This window comes from Lucilia sericata, unplaced genomic scaffold (assembly GCF_015586225.1).
Source record: "Lucilia sericata isolate MDLA Ls3-8-SP2 unplaced genomic scaffold, ASM1558622v1 Contig000226F_arrow, whole genome shotgun sequence".
NCBI lineage: Eukaryota > Metazoa > Arthropoda > Insecta > Diptera > Calliphoridae > Lucilia > Lucilia sericata.
Genome location: NW_023994253.1, coordinates 347,454 through 368,826, shown reverse-complemented (window position 1 = coordinate 368,826; position 21,373 = coordinate 347,454). Strand labels below are relative to the sequence as shown.

The 21,373-nt window shown below is 26.4% G+C and overlaps 1 protein-coding gene across 16 annotated transcripts in view; it reads right to left on the bottom strand.

Moving 5' to 3' along the window:
• Nucleotides 1–666: 666 nt before the first annotated feature.
• LOC119602393 (low-density lipoprotein receptor) overlaps nt 667–21,373 on the bottom strand; it is a 292,767-nt gene continuing 272,060 nt past the window's right edge. For 15 of the 16 annotated variants that reach the window (XM_037953892.1, XM_037953891.1, XM_037953894.1 and 12 more), the window contains 3 exons: nt 12,555–12,691; nt 12,333–12,482; nt 1,010–1,290 (listed from right to left, as the gene is read on the bottom strand). In XM_037953892.1, coding sequence (XP_037809820.1) covers nt 1,249–1,290; nt 12,333–12,482; nt 12,555–12,691 — 329 coding nt within the window. In that variant the 3' untranslated portion in view covers nt 1,010–1,248. Of the gene's footprint in view, nt 972–1,009; nt 1,291–11,867; nt 11,924–12,332; nt 12,483–12,554; nt 12,692–21,373 lie in introns of those variants that run through there. The other variant, XM_037953901.1, reaches the window with a different exon arrangement.

The window sequence follows — 21,373 nt, the reverse complement described above, 5'->3', positions numbered from 1 at the left end:
ACAAAAAAATTATTAAATCTATTAATGTGGTTTGTTTTATTATTTCACAAAATGTTGAGAATTTCGGGAATTTCCCAAGAAAAATCTAAAAAGTTTATTATTTATTTAGTTAAAAATGGAAAATTTTCTTTATATTGCAAAAAATTAACAAAATCTGTCAATATAATTTTATCCAGGGTAATTATTTTTTATCTGTTAAAATTTCTCTACAATTTTCTATTATAATTAAAATGTTTTGTTTTTTATTTTAAAACTTGTTGAAATCCATTTAAGTTTATTCTGTATTTTAATGCAAATAATTGTTTATAGTTTTTTAACTATTTTAAATTTAACAGTTTCTTTATAAATTTACTTTAAATGTGTTGTTATTGGTTTTCTTTAAAAATGTTTATTTCTTTACTTTATTCAAATATTTACAATGATTTTTTTACTTATAGACTTTATTTGTTTTTTAAATATTAACAAATTATTTAATAAAATTTTAAATGAAATTTTTAATCTCTTACAAAGGAAAAAACATAATTAAATTAAATTTAATTATTTTTTTTTTAAATAACGAAATAAAATTGTGTTTTTTGTTTTAATTTTCTTAAAGAAAAATTGGCAGGACTTCCTTTCATTGTTGTTTAAGAGTTTTTTGTTTTATTGTAAATAAATGACCACAAAGGTTGTAATAAGTTGAGTTGATTGTTGTTGTTGTTGTAGTTGTGCCTGTTTAAGTTGTAAAGGCTTTGTGTATGTGTTCTAGATTGTTGGTGTTACTTAATGAGTGCTTAGATAAGAGAGAAAGTCTGTTTCCGGTTGCTTAGTGGTGTTCAAATGATCTCGTTTCTGCTCTCTAGTTTTTTAACTGTAATTGCTGTTGTCGTTGTTGTTGATGACAAATGTTTAAGTGTGTGTGTGTGTCTATGTTTGTGTGTATGACAGTGTGTGTTTTCTTATACATTTTCTTTTTTTACTTAATGTATTTCCTAAAAACAAAATAAAAAGTTTAAATAAAAGTGAGGTGTTGTGTTTAGTTTTCTTCTTTTTTTTTAGTTGAATGATTTCAGTATGAATTTTTGTTTTTTTTTGGTTTCTCTTTAATTTTGTCTTTTCTAAAAAAATTTTACTACATTTTAAAAGTGTAAGTCTTTTCTTTGTTGCCAAAAAATGGTTGTTTGTTTTACTAGAATATTTCAAAATAGGTTTAAGTTTTCTCTTTTTGGTATTTTTGAAATGAGAGTTTTTGTTGTAAACAATTTTACTTTAAACACACTCAGTGCCCACTTCCTTTAAAGGTTCTTTGGACTGAAAATAGAGATAAAGGAGAAAAAACAAAGAAATTAGTTACAAATTTGTCAGTACATACATATTTTAAGAAATATAACAATAATATTAAAGAAATTAAACGCTTAAAGTATTACAAAATTAAATTAAATGAAATTTATATTAAATTGAAATAAATTTATTAAAAACTTAAAAAATTTTATGTACAACATTAAATATGTTAATAACTTTCTATTAAAATAGAAATATTGATTAAATTATATCCCCTTAAATTTTAAAATCTACAAATAAATGTTGAAATTATATCAATTTTTCCAAACTAACCTCTAAAAAAATATTAATCATACGTCTAGTTGGACCGATAGTTCCTTTGGAGTATAATCGTAACAATTATGGTTGGATTTTTAGTTCAGTTCTAGTTCCGATCTAGTTAAGTTCTATTTCTGTTCTATGCTAGTTTAGTTCTAACACAGTTCTATCTTAGTTCTAGTTTAATTCTTGGTCAATTCTAGTTCCGTTCTAGTTCAGTTCTAGTTCAGTTCTAGTTCAGTTCTAGTTCAGTTCTAGTTCAGTTCTAGTTCAGTTCTAGTTCAGTTCTAGTTCAGTTCTAGTTCAGTTCTAGTTCAGTTCTAGTTCAGTTCTAGTTCAGTTCAGTTCAGTTCAGTTCTAGTTCTAGTTCTAGTTCAGTTCAGTTCTAGTTCTAGTTCTAGTTCTAGTTCTAGTTCTAGTTCAGTTCTAGTTCAGTTCTAGTTCAGTTCTAGTTCAGTTCTAGTTCAGTTCTAGTTCAGTTCTAGTTCAGTTCTAGTTCAGTTCTAGTTCTGTTCTAGTTCAGTTCTAGTTCAGTTCTAGTTCAGTTCTAGTTCAGTTCTAGTTCAGTTCTAGTTCAGTTCTAGTTCAGTTCTAGTTCAGTTCTAGTTCAGTTCTAGTTCTGTTCTAGTTCAGTTTTAGTTCAGTTCTAGTTCAGTTCTAGTTCAGTTCTAGTTCAGTTCTTGTTCAGTTCTTGTTCAGTTCTAGTTCAGTTCTAGTTCAGTTCTAGTTCAGTTCTAGTTCAGTTCTAGTTCAGTTCTAGTTCAGTTCTAGTTCAGTTCTAGTTCAGTTCTAGTTCAGTTAGTTCTAGTTCAGTTCTAGTTCAGTTCTAGTTCAGTTCTAGTTCAGTTCTAGTTCAGTTCTAGTTCAGTTCTAGTTCAGTTCTAGTTCAGTTCTAGTTCAGTTCTAGTTCAGTTCTAGTTCAGTTCTAGTTCAGTTCTAGTTCAGTTCTAGTTCTAGTTCAGTTCAGTTCAGTTCAGTTCAGTTCAGTTCAGTTCAGTTCAGTTCAGTTCAGTTCTAGTTCAGTTCAGTTCAGTTCAGTTCTAGTTCTAGTTCTAGTTCTAGTTCAGTTCAGTTCAGTTCAGTTCTAGTTCAGTTCTAGTTCAGTTCTAGTTCAGTTCTAGTTCAGTTCTAGTTCTAGTTCAGTTCTAGTTCAGTTCTAGTTCAGTTCTAGTTCAGTTCTAGTTCAGTTCTAGTTCAGTTCTAGTTCTGTTCTAGTTCAGTTCTACTTCAGTTCAAGTTCAGTTCCAGTTCAGTTCTAGTTCAGTTCTAGTTCAGTTTAGTTCAGTTCTAGTTCAGTTCTAGTTCAGTTCTAGTTCAGTTCTAGTTCAGTTCTAGTTCAGTTCTAGTTCAGTTCTAGTTCAGTTCTAGTTCAGTTCTAGTTCAGTTCTAGTTCAGTTCTAGTTCAGTTCTAGTTCAGTTCTAGTTCAGTTCTAGTTCAGTTCTAGTTCTGTTCTAGTTCAGTGTAGTTCAGTTCTAGTCAGTTCTAGTTCAGTTCAGTTCAGTTCTAGTTTCAGTTCTAGTCAGTTCTAGTTCAGTTTAGTTCAGGTATAGTTATGTTCTAGTTCCGTTTTGTTCAGTTCTAAGTTCAGTTCAAGTTAAGTCTAGTTCAGTTTTGTTCAGTTCTTGTCAGTTCTAGGTTCAGTTCTAGTTCAGTTATAGTTCAGTTCTAGTTCAGTTTCTAGTTCAGTTCTAGTAAGTTCTAGTGCAGTTCTAGTTCAGTTCTAGTTCGTTCTAGTTCCGTTCTAGTTCATTTCTAGTTCAGTTCTAGTTCAGTTCTAGTTCAGTTCTAGTTCATTTCTAGTTCAGTTCTAGTTCAGTTCTAGTCAGTTCTAGTTCAGTTTAGTTCAGTTTAGTTCAGTTCTAGTCAGTTCTAGTTCTAGTTCAGTTCAGTTCCGTTCCGTTCAGTTCAGTTCAGTTCAAGTTCAGTTCAGTTCAGTTCTAGTTAAGTCAGTTTCAAGTTCAGGTCTGTTCTAGTTCAGTTCTAGGTCAGTTCAGTCAGTTCAGTTATTCAGTTATAGTTAGTTCTAGTCAGTTCTAGTTCAGTTCTAGTTCAGTTCTAGTTCAGTTCTAGTTCAGTTCTAGTTCAGTTCTAGTCAGTTCTAGTTCAGTTCTAGTTCAGTTCTAGTTCAGTTCTAGTTCAGTTCTAGTTCAGTTCTAGTTCAGTTCTAGTTCAGTTCTAGTTCAGTTCTAGTTCAGTTCTAGTTCAGTTCTAGTTCAGTTCTAGTTCAGTTCTAGTTCAGTTCTAGTTCAGTTCTAGTTCAGTTCTAGTTCAGTTCTAGTTCAGTTCTAGTCAGTTCTAGTTCAGTTCTAGTTCAGTTCTAGTTCAGTTCTAGTTCAGTTCTAGTTCAGTTCTAGTTCAGTTCTAGTTCAGTTCTAGCTTCAGTTCTAGTTCAGTTCTAGTCAGTTCTAGTTCAGTTCTAGTTCAGTTCTAGTTCAGTTCTAGTTCAGTTCTAGTTCAGTTCTAGTCAGTTCTAGTTCAGTTCTAGTTCAGTTTCTAGTTCAGTTCTAGTTCAGTTCTAGTTCAGTTCTAGTTTCAGTTCTAGTTCAGTTCTAGTTCAGTTTCTAGTTCAGTTCTAGTTCAGTTCTAGTTCGTTCTAGTTCAGTTCTAGTTCAGTTCTAGTTCAGTTCTAGTTCAGTTCTAGTTCTAGTTAGTTCTAGTTCAGTTCGAGTTCAGTTCTTAGTTCAGTTCTAGTTCAGTTAGTTCGTTCTAGTTTCAGTCTAGTTTCAAGTTCTAGTTCAGTTCTAGTTTCAGTTCTAGTTCAGTTTCTAGTTCAGTTCTAGTTCCGTTCTAGTTCAGTTCTAGAACTTCAGTTCTAGTCAAGTTTCTAGTTCAGTTCTAGTTTCCGTTCTAGTTCATTTTAGTTCCGTTCTAGTTCAGTTTCTGTTCAGTTCTAGTTCAGTTTCTAGTTCAGTCTAGTTCAGTTATAGTTTTCAGTTTCTAGTTCAGTTCTAGTTCAGTTCTAGTTCAGTTCTAGTTCAGTTCTAGTTCAGTTCTAGTTCAGTTATCTAGTTCAAGGTTCTAGTCAGTTCTAGTTCAGTTCTCGTTCCGTTTCTAGTTCAGTTCCTAGTTCAGTTCTAGTTCAGTTCTAGTTCAGTTCTAGTCAGTTCTAGTTCCGTTTCTAGTTCAGTTCATAGATTCAGTTCTAGTTCAGTTCTAGTTCAGTCTAGTTCAGTTCTAGTTCAGTTTCAGTTCAGTTCTAGTTCAGTTCTAGTTTCAGTTCTAGTTCAGTTCTAGTTCAGTTCTAGTTTCAGTTCTAGTTCATTTCTAGTTCAGTCTAGTTCAGTTCTAGTCAGTTCTAGTTCCAGTTATAGTTCAGTTCTGATTCAGTTCTAGTTCGTTTCAGTTCAGTTCTAGTTCAGATTCTAGTTCCAGTTCTAGTTCAGTTCCAGTTCAGTTCTAGTTTTGTATTCAAGAGTTTAGACTGCAAAATAATATTAATCATACGTCTAGTATGACAAATTATTTTCTTCTACATATACATATATAAATAACGCAAATATGGGTTAGATTTTAAAATTTTTTATGACATATGAAAATTAAGATAACAAGTTATATTTAAGTAATAAAATTGGTTGGGCCGAAAACAATATGCTTTATAGTAGCATAAAAAGTTCTAGATTAAAACTTTCCTTTAAAATAAATAAGTATGTGCGCTAAACAAATAAAACATGGCTGTTATGATTAGGAAATAGGATATTAAGCTAACAGCATATGAAGTTTCAATGAAATTTTTTATAAACATATTGCTGTCTTATTTTTGACACTTTATGATTGATGAACTCAATATAAAATATATTAATTTAGTAGATAAGGCGATCTAGCAGAATAAAGCCAAATTTTTTAAGCTGCTTAAAACCTGTTAAACTAACAAACCTATACAATATCAATCATTATAAAAATCCTTTATTGAAATTAAACAGAAAACAGCAACAAATAACATTTTTGTTTTATGGCCTCTTGAAAATTTTTTCCATAAAAGTGAAAGAGGAATAATATTCCATAAAAAGGCAGATTTTATGTCAATAAATGATTGATACCTTTGAAAAAATAATGAAGGTTTCAGTGAGACACTTTATATAGAAAAAAAGGGTTATAGAAAATAAATATTTATTATAAACTAAAGCATACTTGTGGGTGGCGTAAATCTATACTTGAAATTAAAATGTTTATTTTTCTATGTTGAATTTATGAAAATACATATTGGTATTTTTTGAAAAAAAGTTGACATTTCTAAGAAAAATTGTGTTGCTTTAGGAGAAATCTTGCAGGAAGAGAAAATGTTAAATTAGTGTTGGATTGAGCTTAATATGTGGTCTTGAAAAATGTCTAAATGCCTTTAATTTGCAATTTAAATTTTAAAAATCTTTGTACAATTGTCCGAGTTTTGGCTATTTTTTTAAACTAACCTCTAAATAAATATTAATCATACGTCTAGTAAGACACAATTATTCTATTGCTTACATATACGTCAAATATGAAAGAATTTCAAACATTTTTCATCTCAAATTAAAGCTTAGAAGAGTAATTATGTTATTGTTGCAAAAAGTTCTGATAATTTTAACCCATGCTCTCTAGAGTATTAAAATTAGTATTAAAATTATTATTAAATATGTGTTAGATTTTGCTAAAATGGCAAATTTTGCTGTTAATAAAAACATTTTAAAATTTTGCTTTAATTTCGATTTCCAAAAACCATTGAATGAAATGCTTTCATTATTATTCGAAAAATATTATTATGGCTAAAATCTCATTGAAAAACTACTTAAATATAAATTTGAGTGTATTCATTTAAACCTTTTCATTTTAATAAATGCAATTTTTAATTAAATTTTAATCGAAAGTATTGTTTTAGAAACTGCACACATTTTACTCGAACATTGTCTAAAGCTTTTATACTTTATTACATAGATATTTAATTCCCAGTGAAAAATTTATAATAAAGAAAACAAAATGTTTATAAAATTTTAGAAATTTTTAATTATTTTCTAAAAAAAAAACAACAAGGTTTTCTACAAAACGTTTAAATTATATAATAACTCTTGCTTTTAGCTTTTAAAAGCCTTTTGAATTCTAAAAATCTATTAATAATTGCCTTAGCTATACTTAAAAGAAAGTATGTTGTCATACTAGACGTATGATTAATATTAATTCAGAGCTTAAGTTAGAAAAATGCTCAAAACTTAGGCAATTATAAAACCTTTTAAAAAATTGTAAAGGCAGATGAAAGTCAAGACTTTTAGGTAACTATTTAACAACTAAAGACATAACCACTGTAGTTAATATCAGGCGTATGAAACATACAAAATGAAAAACTTTCTTATTTCTTTTTCAATAAAGTTACTTTCAATGAACTATTGAAATTAACTTAATTTTTGGATTTTTCTGTATAAATATTGAAGTGTGATATCTTCTGTTGAGTTATTTTTTGAAATTGATTGCACATTTTTTTTTTTTTGCTAATTGTTATGGGGTAGTAATCATTTCCCTCTCATTTATGGTTATTCCAGTATTTATGTGTTTATTTGTGTGGTTAAATAAATATTTAATTTAAAACTACCGAACCGCAAACAACTCTCTCTGCTTCTCGCCTACTCTCCAACACACACACACATTTATCTGTTATTTGCACAAATAACCACAATTAATTAAATAATTCCATATACATACATGTATAGTAAATGGTTTTAATAACAATTTTATATAATATTGAAATGTTATAATTTGTGTTTTTTCTATTTGTTTAAATTTATAGTAAATTTGTTAAAATTTTAATAGAAAATTTAAATTGCAGTCATTAGTTAGAATTTCTTTATGGTTTTAAATTTGAATAACAAAAGTTTAATCTTTAAAATATGTTTTTAAATATGTACACAAAAAAGGTTTAAATATGAAATACATATGTTGCCAAATTATTATACAGTTTCTTACAAAGAAAGCCTGATATCTTGGCTTTATTATTCCATTACAATTTGAAAAATCTTTACGCAGATGTTCTAGTTATAGATAGTTTTCTAAACTAACCTATAAATAACAATTAGTTATACGTCCCGTATGACAAATAATCGAATTAATAGAATTATAATACCGAAGGATTTTAACAATTTATATATTAAATATATAACTTGATGTCTTGGCTTTTAGATGCCATTAACATTTTTAAAATCGTTTACAAATTTCTCAAGTTATGGGTAATTTCCCATATCAACCTCTAAATAAATATTAATCATACGTCTAGTATGACATAAATAAATTTTAAATTGATTAAAAATCCTAAATTCAAGTAAAAGTTTACAATTTCTTTTTTTATTATAAAAGTTTACAAAATGATGTAATGAAATAAAAAAATTAAAGTTCAATTATTTATTTGTTTTGAAAAATTTGCAAAAATATAAATTTTCAAAAAATTCTGCAAAATTATAAAGAATTGAAACGGAAGAAACAAATATATGAAAATCAAGTCTTTTCTTTCATATCAGGTTAAATTGGCCGAAATCTCTAAACAATTGTTGGAGTTATGATTAATAGTCTAAGCTAACCTTTAAATATGAATGTTTTGAAAATTTTCAAAAAGTAAAAAATTTGCCAAAAATAGAGTTTAACGCACTAGAAGTTAAATTATACTTAAAAGTAGAAAATGAAGGCTTCTCTTTTATACAACATTACAATTTTAAAATTCCATGGACCATTCTCAAAATTATGGACTATTTTCTGAACTAACCTCTTTATAAATATTGTAAAAATTTAAAAAAATTTTAAATTTAAAAATTTACTAAAATTATACATTAATGTAAAAGAAGTTAAGTTATAACTTTATATATGAAATGAAGAGTTTTCTTTCATATGACATTAAAATTGTGCAAATCCATTTAAAATTGTTGAAATTATGGCAAATTTTCTAAACTAAACTCTAAAAAAATATTAATCATACGTCCAAAAATATTAAAGGATTTTAAATATTTTAATGCCAAATTGAAGCTAAGAAAGAAAATGAAGACTTCTCTTTTATACAACATTACAATTTTAAAATTCCATGGACTATTCTCAAAGTTATGGGCAATTTTCTGAACTAACCTCTTTATAAATATTGTAAAAATTTAAAAAAAATTTAAATTTAAAAATTTATTAAAATTATAAATTAATGTAAAAGAAGTTAATTTATAACTTTATATATAAAATGAGGAGTTTTCTTTCATACTAAATTAAAATTGTGCAAATCCATTTAAAATAGTTCAAATTATGACAAATTTTCTAAACTAAACTCTAAATAAATATTAATCATACGTCTTGTGGGGCAAATTAATACTTTTGCTTATAGAAGCCACAAACATTAAAAGATTTTAAATATTTTAATGCCAAATTAAAGCTAAGAAAGAAAATGAAGGCTTCTCTTTTATATAACATAACAATTTTAGAAATCCATGGACCATTCTCAAAGTTATGGGCAATTTTCTGAACTAACCCCTTTATAAATATTGTAAACATTTACAAAAATTTAAAGTTTAAAAATTTACTAAAATTATAAATTAATGTAAAAGTAGTTAAGTTATTACTTTATATATAAAATGAGGAGTTTTCTTGCATATGTCATTAAAATTGTGGAAATACATTTACAATTGTTGAAATTATGGCAAATTTTCTAAAATAAACTCTAAATAAATATTAATCATACGTCTTTTAGGACAAATTATACTTTTGCTTATAAAAGTCACAAATAAGAAAGGATTTTGAATATTTTAATGCCAAATTAAAGCTAAGAAAGCTATTGATGATTTCTTTTAAAAGTTTTAAACAAAAATTCTATACTGCTTCGTATAGGGTACTAAACCAACTTGTTATTATTAAAAATATGTTAACATTTAAATTAATAGAATTATAATAACAGAAATTAATAAAATTATATAAATACATAAATAAAAACAATAATTACTATAATATAAAAAAATTAAAACAAACTTAAATTACGGAAATAAAAACATAAAAGTTAAATTAAATATAATAAAATATTATTAATTAAATATTTTTATTATTTTTTTTGTTTCAAATAAATATGTTTATTTAAATTAATTTATACACACATTTTTATTTATGAACTTACCACTGAACAATTTGAATTTATAATCCTTTATACTTTGTGTTAATTTTATACAATTTATACAATATTTTTGTTGTTGTTGTTGTTCAATAATGAGTTGTTAATCATTAATATTAACAACAAAAATTGTAACAAAATGTATAAGCAATTAATGTAGCATTTTTTTTGTTTTTTTTTTGTTTCGTAAAAAAAATTTTTTAAAAAAAGAGATAAAATACAATTAATATTAGCAATTCATAAAATAATTAATGCATTCATACTGTTTTTTCATCATTCAATTAAAATTATTCATTAAAGTAAATAAATCATAAATAAAATAAATTGTTTTAAAAATACCTGCCTTTTTAAAATAAATTTTTAATTAATCAATTTAAATAAATATTTAAAATAGTGGTTTAAATTTAAATTGTATTTTCTTGTTTGTCTGTTAAGGAACCTTAAATTTATAGACTTATTTACCAATTGTTTTTTTTTTTCTTATATTTAATACTAAACTTAATTTTTCTAATGATCTTAAAAATATTAAAAAAATTTACTACGTATTTGTTGTTTAGGTGAATGATGGTGAGCGAAGGTGTTTAATTTTTTTTTTTTAATTTTCCATTCAATAAGAATTTTGTTTACAATTTAGCAAATACTTTTAAACAGGAGGCAAATATTTTAAGTTGAAAAACCAACTTAAAAAATTTTCTAAAATTTAAAATTTTTTTAAAAATATAAAGCAATGTATTAAAACTCTAAATAGTCTCTAGATCTATAAAATGAAATGTTTTCTTTTATATGTCTTTAAGATTGTTCAAATCTGTTAACAATTGTAGAAATTATGTTTAATTTTGTAACCCAACCTCTAAATAAATATTAATCATACGTCTAGTAGGACTAAAATTTTAAATTTTAAAAAAATCCTAAATTAAATTAAAAAGTTTTAAATTTCTGTTATATTAAGAAAGTCCATACCTTTGATGATCTAATATAAACATTTATTAATATGTATTTTTTAAGCTCATATAATTTTGGGAAATTTTTTAGAATTTTAAAAAATTTCGTAAAAATATAAATTAATATAAAAAAAGTTAAATTATTACGCAATATATGCAACCAAGTCTTCTTTTTCAATTTATATTATTTCTTTTTAAATTTCTTGAATATTTTTAAAGTTATTAGCAATTTTATGAACAAATGTTTAAACAAACATTTGGAAAAATTTTTGTAAAATTTAAAAATTTACCAAAAATAGAAATGATGGCAAGAGAAGTTAAAATATACCTAAAGCTATATAATATAGCTTTCTCTTTCTTACACCGTTAAAATTTCTTAAATCTCTGTATAAATATCAAAGTTATGCACAATTTTCTAAACATTAATTTCTTAAAAAATTTATAAAAATTTTTGTAAAAAAAAATTAAATTGAAAAATTTTTTTAAAATATAAGTGATTGCAGTAAAATGAACAAATTTATTGGGATATATAAAATTAAAGCACTGCTATCATTTCCTACATATTTTATCAAAATCTATAAACAATTGCAGAAGTTATGAGATATTTTCTGAGCTAACTTCTAAACATTTTTTTTGAAACCTTAAAAAATTACCAAAAAATTTCAAAGAATGTTGCAGAGCTAAAGCTTTACTGTAATATATTAAAAGCTTTTCTTTCATTTCCTTTCAAAATTTTCAAAATCTATGGTTAACTAATAAACTTATGGCAAATTTCCTTAACAAACCTTTTAATTAATATTAATCATACGTCTAGTATGACCAAATTATTTAATTATTAAAAAACTAACAAACGAAAGCAAAAAGTTTTAGTTTTCTTTTAGTTTATGAAGAAAAACAATCAAAGCTATTAATGTATGAAATATGGAGTTACAGCCTGAATATATAAACTAGTTTTTGTGCGTTTTTTTTTTAAATTTCTTTTAAAGTTTTAAAAAATCTTTTAGAGTTGGGTTGTTATTAGCTTCAACTTAAAATATTTGCCTTTATTTTTCGAATATTTGCTTTTTGTGTTTTATGTTTTTAATGTTTTTGTAACACTAATTTATAATTTCTTTTGTTTTTTTTTTCTTAAAAAATTTAATAAATTTTATGTTTAATTTTTTAAAAACACTTTTATTTAAATTACAAATTAGAGCAGTTAAGAAAATAAATAAAACTAAATATTTCCTTTCAAATAATATATATAAATATGCTTTACTTTTTGTTTTCTTATATTCAATACTGCGCAAACAGTCTTCTTTGTGAACAATGCAGCTAAAAAAACCAAAGGGAAAAGAAAGTACGAAAAAAAACAAGAAAAACACAATAAGGCGATAAAATTGTGACTGTAGCTTAATGACAAAAAGGATAATTACATAAAGTTTGGGAAAGGAGTTGTAAGGTATTTGCTAAATTTAACTAAGGGGAAAGGGGGAGTATGTATTGAGTTAATTTTTTTTTATATATACAAAAATTTCTTAATTTTGGTTTTTTTAATAGATAATAAATTATAACTACTTGGTTTGGTTTTGGTTTTTGGTTGGTATTAAATTTACTATTTATATTTAACTATTTATAGGTTGTTTGTCTTGGTTTTTGTTTTTTTTTTGGTAGTTTTGTAATAAAATTATTAATTGTTCTAGAATTTCATATAATTAAAATCATTTATCAAATGCGGGCTTACCTCTTCATCGACCGTACTGGGATACATGCGCACGGGTAGATTTTTCTCCAAACTAAAATGATCTTCGGTTGTTTTGCGATAAACTGGATTTTCGAAATTCATCGAATTAATAGAGCGCCTGCTGCAGTAGCGATAACCGCTATAAAGTAGCTGCAGAATACAAACATAAATGTTATAATTTTCTTAGATTTGTTTTTCTTTTAGAAGTATTTCACTACTTACCACTCCCAATACTAGTGAGGTGCCCAGTAAGCTACCTATCACTATTAAAGCAATATAACCCGAATCAGGTTGTGTAGTTGTTGTTATAGGACTGCCATCATTATTATGTGTACCATTTCCGGTGGGATGTTTATTAACTAAATTTAAAATTAAAATATATTTTAATATTTATGTGATATTTTGCATCAACTTTTTCATTAGCTAACCACCACCAGTATTATAAGTTAAAAAAATTAAACTAAAAAAATCATAAAAAACAAACTAAAAATAAACAACAAACTAATTAATATTATTAATATTTAACAATAACAGAAAAAAAACCAACACCATTTTTTTAATAAAATTTTTTTTAACGATTTTTTCTTCAACAAAAACTACAAAATGTATAAAAATGAATAACAAACAAATTATAAAATTAAATAAATATTTAATGAATTAGCTAAAAGGAAAAAATGACAAATATTAAAAAAAATACATTTATTTATAACATAAAAGGTTAAAACATTTATGTAATATGTATTTTTGTTCAAATTATTTTCAAACTTTTAATACTTGAAAAAAAAAAACGATTTTCAACAAATAAAAATTTTCAAAAAAATATAAATGCAGCTGATAGAAGTTTAAAGAAGTTAAATTAAATAAAATTAAGTAAAACTTTCACAATTTGTTATTAGTTTTCGCTGTTATGGTTAATTTTCTTACCTAAACTCTTAAAAAAGAACGTTTTTCAAAAGTTTAAAAATTTATTAAAAATATAAACGAAAACGCTATAAGTTTTATTATGCTAATATAAATAAAATGAAGACTTCTCTTCATATAACATTTAAATTTTCAAAATCTGTTGATAATTGTCGCAGTTATGGTTATTTTTTTAACATAACCCCTCAATTAATATTAATCATACGTCCAGTATGACATAAATTTAAATAAATATAAAATTAATGATCTTTAAAGGTTTTAATTTTCTTTTATATATCAAAACGTCACAAAATAGTATAAAAACACTAAAGAAAGTTAACTGCAACTAAGAATATGTCTTGTTACTTCATACTGTTTAAAAATAATTTTGAAAATTTTTTGGGCAAAATTAAAAAAATTTGACAAAAATATAAATTAAAGTAAAAAAAGTAAAACTATATTGAAATACATAAAATGAAGGATTCTCTATCATCTAACATTAAAAACCCGCATGTCAATGACAAATTTATTGTTAATATTCTTTATTAAACATCTACTAATGAAGATTTTGAAAATTTGTTTAAAATAAAAAATTGTCAAAAATACAATTCAATGTAAAAAAAGTTAAGTTATATCTTAGTATATAAAGTAAAGTCTTCTCTTTCATAAACTGTTAAAATTTTCCAAATCTGATAATAAAAGTAAAAATTATGGTTAATTTTCTAATCCAACCTCTAAATTAATATTACTCATACGTTTAGTATGACGAAAATTTAAAAATTTTCTAAAAAAAACTTAAATGATTAATAAAACTTAATACACAAAGTCATGTAACAAAATTTAAAAAAAAAAATACAAAAAACTTGATTTCCTAATTCCTTGGCTTATTATTCGACAACAAAAATCTTTAGCACAAAAAGAAATAAATTTATTTAATTAAGTCTGTCATTCAAACAGTTTTACAAAACGGAAATGTAAAACAAAACCTTCATAAAAAGCAAACAACTTTAACTAGTAATTCATTTTAATAATAAACAAAATGACAACTTGTAGTCCAACTTAAATATATACAGAAATAAATGAAATGTTTTATAAATTTTAACTGTTACTAATATTTTGTCATTAAAGGATTTCCTCTATTGTCCGCGTATAGAGATGAGTGTAGGTTTTAATGTTGAAAACTTAACGTTGTGGAAAAATTATTGTCACAAACAATGTCATCATAATCATCATCATCATGATGATGATAATGCTGAAGCCTTGCTGTCTTCGTCATTGTCAACATTATGGTCTTGTTTGAAATGTCATTTGTAATATTTTAAATATTTATGTATGTGTTTGTTAGCTCAAGAGAGAGAAAGCACTTGTACTTGTTTGTAGGCCGGTTTCCGTTTAACACAATTTTCTGTTTCCGGTAGCGACTCAACATGTTGTCTTTTTTTTATATTTATTTATTTTAACTACATGCTGTTTATGGATTTTTCGCTTTCTTTTCAAAAAAAAAAAAAAAAATAAAAAATTCAAAACAAGCAAATAAGTCACACAAGTTACACACATATTTGTAACAGTAATTGACAAAAAAATCTTCTTTTCATTATAATTTATGTATATTTTCTGGTTTGTTTGCTATTAGTGTTAAAGAAGCCAGAAAAAATTATTCTTCTTTGATTCGTCCCAGCCTTACCATCCTTATTACAAAGAGTGACATTAAGTACAAACAATTTTATTTAATATTATTATTTTACAAATGCAAATAAGTGGTTGACTGCTTTTAGAATTTATTTTTCCTTTTCAACTTTCATTTTCACTTTTATTCTATTATATTCTCTTCTATGATAAAAAGGCCTTACACGGTAATTGGCTGGGGGTTTTATGAGAAATTGTGAAAATATTGTAGAACAATTTGCTAAAATAAAGCATAATTGGACTAAAGAAATCAATATATAGTATAGTCTAATTTATAGTCTAGTCTATTTAGTCTATAGTCTAGTCTATAGTCTAGTCTAGTCTAGTCTAGTTAGTCTAGTCTATAGTCTAGTCTATAGTCTAGTCTATAGTCTAGTCTATAGTCTAGTCTATAGTCTAGTCTATAGTCTAGTCTATAGTCTAGTCTATAGTCTAGTCTATAGTCTAGTCTATAGTCTAGTCTATAGTCTAGTCTATAGTCTAGTCTATAGTCTAGTCTATAGTCTAGTCTATAGTCTAGTTTAGTCTAATCTATAGTCTAGTTTATAGTCTAGTCTATAGTCTAGTCTATAGTCTAGTCTATAGTCTAGTCTATAGTCTAGTCTATAGTCTAGTCTATAGTCTAGTCTATAGTCTAGTCTATAGTCTAGTCTATAGTCTAGTCTCTAGTCTAGTCTAGTCTAGTATAGTCTAGTCTATAGTCTAGTCTATAGTCTAGTCTATAGTCTAGTCTATAGTCTAGTCTATAGTCTAGTCTATAGTCTAGTCTATAGTCTAGTCTATAGTCTAGTCTATAGTCTAGTCTATAGTCGTTTATAGTCTAGTCATAGTCTAGTCTATAGTCCATCTAATAGTCTAGTCTATAAAGTCTAGTCTATATCTAGTCCTATAGTCTAGTCGATAGTCTAGTCTATAGTCTAGTCTATAGTCTAGTCCTAGAGTCTAGTTATAGTCTAGTCTATAGTCTAGTCTATAGTCTAGTCTATAGTCCTAGTCTTCGTCTAGTCTATAGTCTAGTCTATAGTATAGTCTATAGTCTGTCCTATAGTCCTAGTCTATAGTCTAGTCTATAGTCTAGGCTATAGTCTAGTCTATATTCTAGCTATAGTCTAGTCTATAGTCTAGTCTATCTATAGTCTAGTCTAGTCTATAGTCTAGTCTAGTCTTATAGTCCATGTCTAGTCTATAGTCTAGTCTAGTCTAAGTCTAGTCTATATCTAGTCTAATAAGTCTAGTCTTATTCTAGTCTATAGTCTAGTCTATAGTCTAGTCGATAGTCTAGTCTAATAGTCTAGTTTATAGTCCTAGTCTAGTCTATAGTCTAGTCTGAGTCTAGTCTAGTCTAGGTATAGTCTAGTCTATAGTCTAGTCTATAGTGCCTAGTCTATAGTCTATAGTCTAGTCTATAGTCTAGTCTAGTCTATAGTCTAGTCTATAGTCTAGTCTATAGTCTAGTCTATAGTCTAGTCTATAGTCTAGTCTATAGTCTAGTCTATAGTCTAGTCTATAGTCTAGTCTATAGTCTAGTCTAGTCTAGTCTAGTCTAGTCTATAGTCTAGTCTATAGTCTAGTCTATAGTCTAGTCTATAGTCTAGTCTATAGTCTATAGTCTAGTCTAGTCTATAGTCTAGTCTATAGTCTAGTCTATAGTCTAGTCTATAGTCTAGTCTATAGTCTAGTCTATAGTCTAGTCTATAGTCTAGTCTATAGTCTAGTCTATAGTCTAGTCTATAGTCTAGTCTAGTCTATAGTCTAGTCTATAGTCTAGTCTATAGTCTAGTCTATAGTCTAGTCTATAGTCTAGTCTATAGTCTAGTCTATAGTCTAGTCTATAGTCTAGTCTATAGTCTAGTCTATAGTCTAGTCTATAGTCTAGTTAGTCTAGTCTATAGTCTAGTCTATAGTCTAGTCTATAGTCTAGTCTATAGTCTAGTCTATAGTCTAGTCTAGTCTAGTCTATAGTCTAGTCTATAGTCTAGTCTAATATCTAGTCTATATTCTAGGCTATAGTCTAGTCTACTAGTCTAGTCTATAGTCTAGTCTATAGTCTAGTCTATAGTCTAGTATATAGTCTAGTCTATAGTGTCTATAGGCTAGTCTAGCTAGTATAGTCTAGTCTAGTCTATAGTCTAGTCTAGTCTATAGTCTAGTCTAGTCTATAGTCTAGTCTAGTCTAGTCTAGTCTAGTCTATAGTCTAGTCTATAGTCTAGTCTATAGTCTAGTCCTGATAGTCTAGTCTATAGTCTAGTCTATAGTCTAGTTCTATAGTCTAGTCTAGTCTATAGTCTAGTCTATAGTCTAGTCCTATAGTCTAGTCTATAGTCTAGTCTATCGTCTAGTCTATAGTCTAGTCTATAGTCTAGTCTATAGTCTAGTTCTTATAGTCTAGGCTGATAGTCTAGTCTATAGTCTAGTCCTAGCGTCTCTAGTCGTATAGTCTAGTCTATAGTCTAGTCTATAGTTTAGTCTATAGTCTAGTCTAGTAGTTTAGTCTCTAGTCTAGTCTATAGTAGTAGTCTAGTCTATAGTCTAGTCTATAGTCTAGTCTATAGTCTAGTCTATAGTCTAGTCTATAGTCTAGTCTATAGTGTAGTCTATAGCTAGTCTATAGTCTAGTCTATAGTCTAGTCTATAGTCTAGTTTATAGTCTAGTCAGATAGTCTAGTCTATAGTCTAGTTCTATTGTGTAGTCTATAGTCTAGTCTATAGTCTAGTCTATAGTCTAGTTTATAGTCTAGGTCTGTAGTCTAGTCTATAGTCTAGTATATAGTCTAATCTATAGTCCTAGTCTATAAGTCGAAGTCCGATAGTCTAGTCTATAGGCCTAGTCTATAGTCCTATTCTATAGTAAATTCTATAGTCTAGTCTATAATCTACTCTATAGTCTAGTCATAATCTACTCTATAGTCGAGTCTATTAAGTTAGCTCTATAGTCTAGTCCTATAGGCTAGTCTATAGTCTAGTCTATAGTCTAGTCTATAGTCTAGTCTATAGTCTAGTCTATAGTCTAGTCTAGTCTATAGTCTAGTCTATAGTCTAGTCTATAGTCTAGTCTATAGTCTAGTCTATAGTCTAGTCTATAGTCTAGTCTATAGTCTAGTCTATAGTCTAGTCTATAGTCTAGTCTATAGTCTAGTCTATAGTCTAGTCTATAGTCTAGTCTATAGTCTAGTCTATAGTCTAGTCTATAGTCTAGTCTATAGTCTAGTCTATAGTCTAGTCTAGTCTAGTCTAGTCTAGTCTATAGTCTAGTCTATAGTCTAGTCTATAGTCTAGTCTATAGTCTAGTCTATAGTCTAGTCTATAGTCTAGTCTATAGTCTAGTCTATAGTCTAGTCTATAGTCTAGTCTAGTCTATAGTCTAGTCTATAGTCTAGTCTATAGTCTAGTCTATAGTCTAGTCTATAGTCTAGTCTATAGTCTAGTCTATAGTCTAGTCTAGTCTAGTCTATAGTCTAGTCTAGTCTATAGTGTAGTCTATAGTCTAGTCTATAGTCTAGTCTATAGTCTAGTCTATAGTCTAGTCTAGTCTAGTCTATAGTCTACTCTATAGTCTAGTCTATAATCTACTCTATAGTCTAGTCTATAGTCTAGTCTATAGTCTACTCTATTGTCTTGTCTATAGTCTAGTCCATAGTGTAGTCTAGTCTATATTCCATATTCTATTCTATACTTTAGTCTTTATTCTAGTCAATGTCTTAGTCCATATCCTAGTCCAGTCCATAGTGTACTTCATAGCCTGGTCTATGTTGTCCAGTTTATGTTTTATTTGGTTCTTATTATATCTCTTAATTATATTAATTAAATTCATTTTAAACTGTTTACAGTATTCATTTAAAATTCCACCGAAATGTATACTTCCCTTTGTATGCATACATTTTATATAAAATTTATGTTTATTTTATTATAGACAACAAAAAAAGGGTTCTTGTTTTTCTTCATATTTTCTATTAGTTTAATTAAATAATTTTTGTTGTTGTTGTAAATTATACAAATTACATTTTAAAGACCCTCTCATATTTAACTCAAAACAGGAGTGAAAAAAACCCAGCAAAACATTTTAAGGGAAATAAAAAAATCAAATGAAAATAACGTAAAAAGGAAATATGCTAAAAATAAGGTCAAAATATGAAAAGCCTAATAAAACCCTTAGGGGGTGAGACCCAAATATTAGACTTAGAAAATAAAAACAAATTCAATTACTAACCTTAAATAGCTTATATTACATCCTAATGATATGGACAGCTTAATTAATTCCTAATTTTTCACTGGGTTTTGTACAATGTTTCCTTTTTTCAAAGAAACTTTAAAAATATTACATAACAAACCCCCTAAAGTATGTTTAAAATTTATGATTGCTCATGTATACAACTACTATGACTCTGACTGGTACCGTAGTTTTTTCATTTTATAATAGAATTTATAAAACTGAAACATTTTGTTGTATATAAAATGAAATTAAGTTGTAATATTATTTAATAGACTTAATAGAAAGATTTTTTTTCTCATTCTTTACCAAAAGATTTGAGGCATGAAAAAAAAAACATGTTTTATTAATGGTCAGTTTTGCTTAAAAAGGGTATAAAAACAAGTTAATATTTGAGAAAAAAAGGAAAAAACTCCCTTAATTAGTAAAGTTAAATATTTTATCTTTAAACATATTTCAGAAATTAACTCATTTTGCCTTTACTACTGGTTATCTAAATTTTATTTAGTAAAACTTTTAATTCGAGTTGGTTTAAGGTTTTGCATTGGTGTATATGTATGTGTGTGTATGTTTATCACTTCCGTTTATGAGTTTTTCATGTTGAGGTTATGTTAACTTCCTTTTTATTTTAAATAATAACCTGTTTTTTTTTTGTTTACTGTTTTACAGCTTTAAATCTAGACATTAAACAGATTTTTTAGATTTTATGTTTTAAACATTAAATAAATTAAGAAGTTGAGGTTTAACACAAAATTTTAAGGAAATTAATTCAATTATACAAAAGAGAAGCAGCGGAAGCTAAAAATAAAGTAAACCATATATTTTATAACAAGCTTTAGAAATGTTTTTATATAAAAAACTATAAACTTAATTTTTTATTAACCCCCATCCTTAAATATCTTTGATGATTTTAAAATTGCTTTTAAGATTTAAAATAAATTTTTCATCTATTTCCTTTTAAGCTATAATAAAGTCAGCAAAAAGCAAACATACACAACAGATAACTCCAATATTAAATCAATGGCTTTTCAATTTTATATCCATCTACTTAACTTCCTGTTATTGATTGGTATATTCAAGTTGTTTTTAAAAAAATGCATATAAAACAGATAGAAAAAAAACGAAAAACTGGTACATTATATTAAAACGTATAAAAATAAAAGAAAAAAACTTGTCGCTCTCTCTTAGTGAAACGTACATTCGCTTGTATATCATACATATATAAACTTTTAATTTATTACCATTTTTACAGCCTTAAGGAGATCAACACACTCTTAAAAAAACACACAGCCATTCATACATACATACACTTTATATTAAATGTTTTCCTTTGGAGTTAAGACACACACACACACGCAGAAATATACCTACAAACACTATTTTGCCGGGAGGGTTAAAATTCAACTTAAAAGAGGGTAAACTCCTATATAGAAACTCAGAATAAAAGATAATATGTATAAGAGATTGTTAAACGAAAAAAAAAATCCATTTCCTTACACTTCACAAGAAATCATCACAAACGCATCTCTTAAGTCGAGGAGTGTAATACAAATAATGCAAAAAAACTATAAAGGAAAATATTTAAAGGAGTTGTATCTATAGAAAGCTATTTTTTAATGTTCCTTGTATTAGGGAGTAGGCCGGAGGTCCGATAGAGGCTTAGGTGTATTTCTTTGGATTCGATGTATATATGTACATCCTCCTTCCTTTCTAACTAACTAACTAACTAACTAACTAACTAACTAACTACTACTAACTAACTAACTAACTAACTAACTAACTAACTAAACTAACTAACTAACTAACTAACTAACTAACTAACTAACTAACTAACTAACTAACTAACTAACTAACTAACTAACTAACTAACTAACTAACTAACTAACTAACTAACTAACTAACTAACTAACTAACTAACTAACTAACTAACTAACTAACTAACTAACTAACTAACTAACTAACTAACTAACTAACTAACTAACTAACTAACTAACTAACTAAAGTTTTTTTTACTAGAAAATCTTTTCTTTAAATTTCTATAAAAAAAATCTTCTCTATTTTTAAGGAAAATTTTATACCAATTTTGTATAAGAAAAAATATTAAGGAAAGACTTTCTCTTTTTAAAAATAAAGATATTTTCTATAAGCAAATGCTCTGTTATTTTAATATTCTAAAATTTGATAAATTTTTCTTTTACAGAACTGTTGTAAACGAATGTTAAACATCAACCTTCAAATCATGTTTGT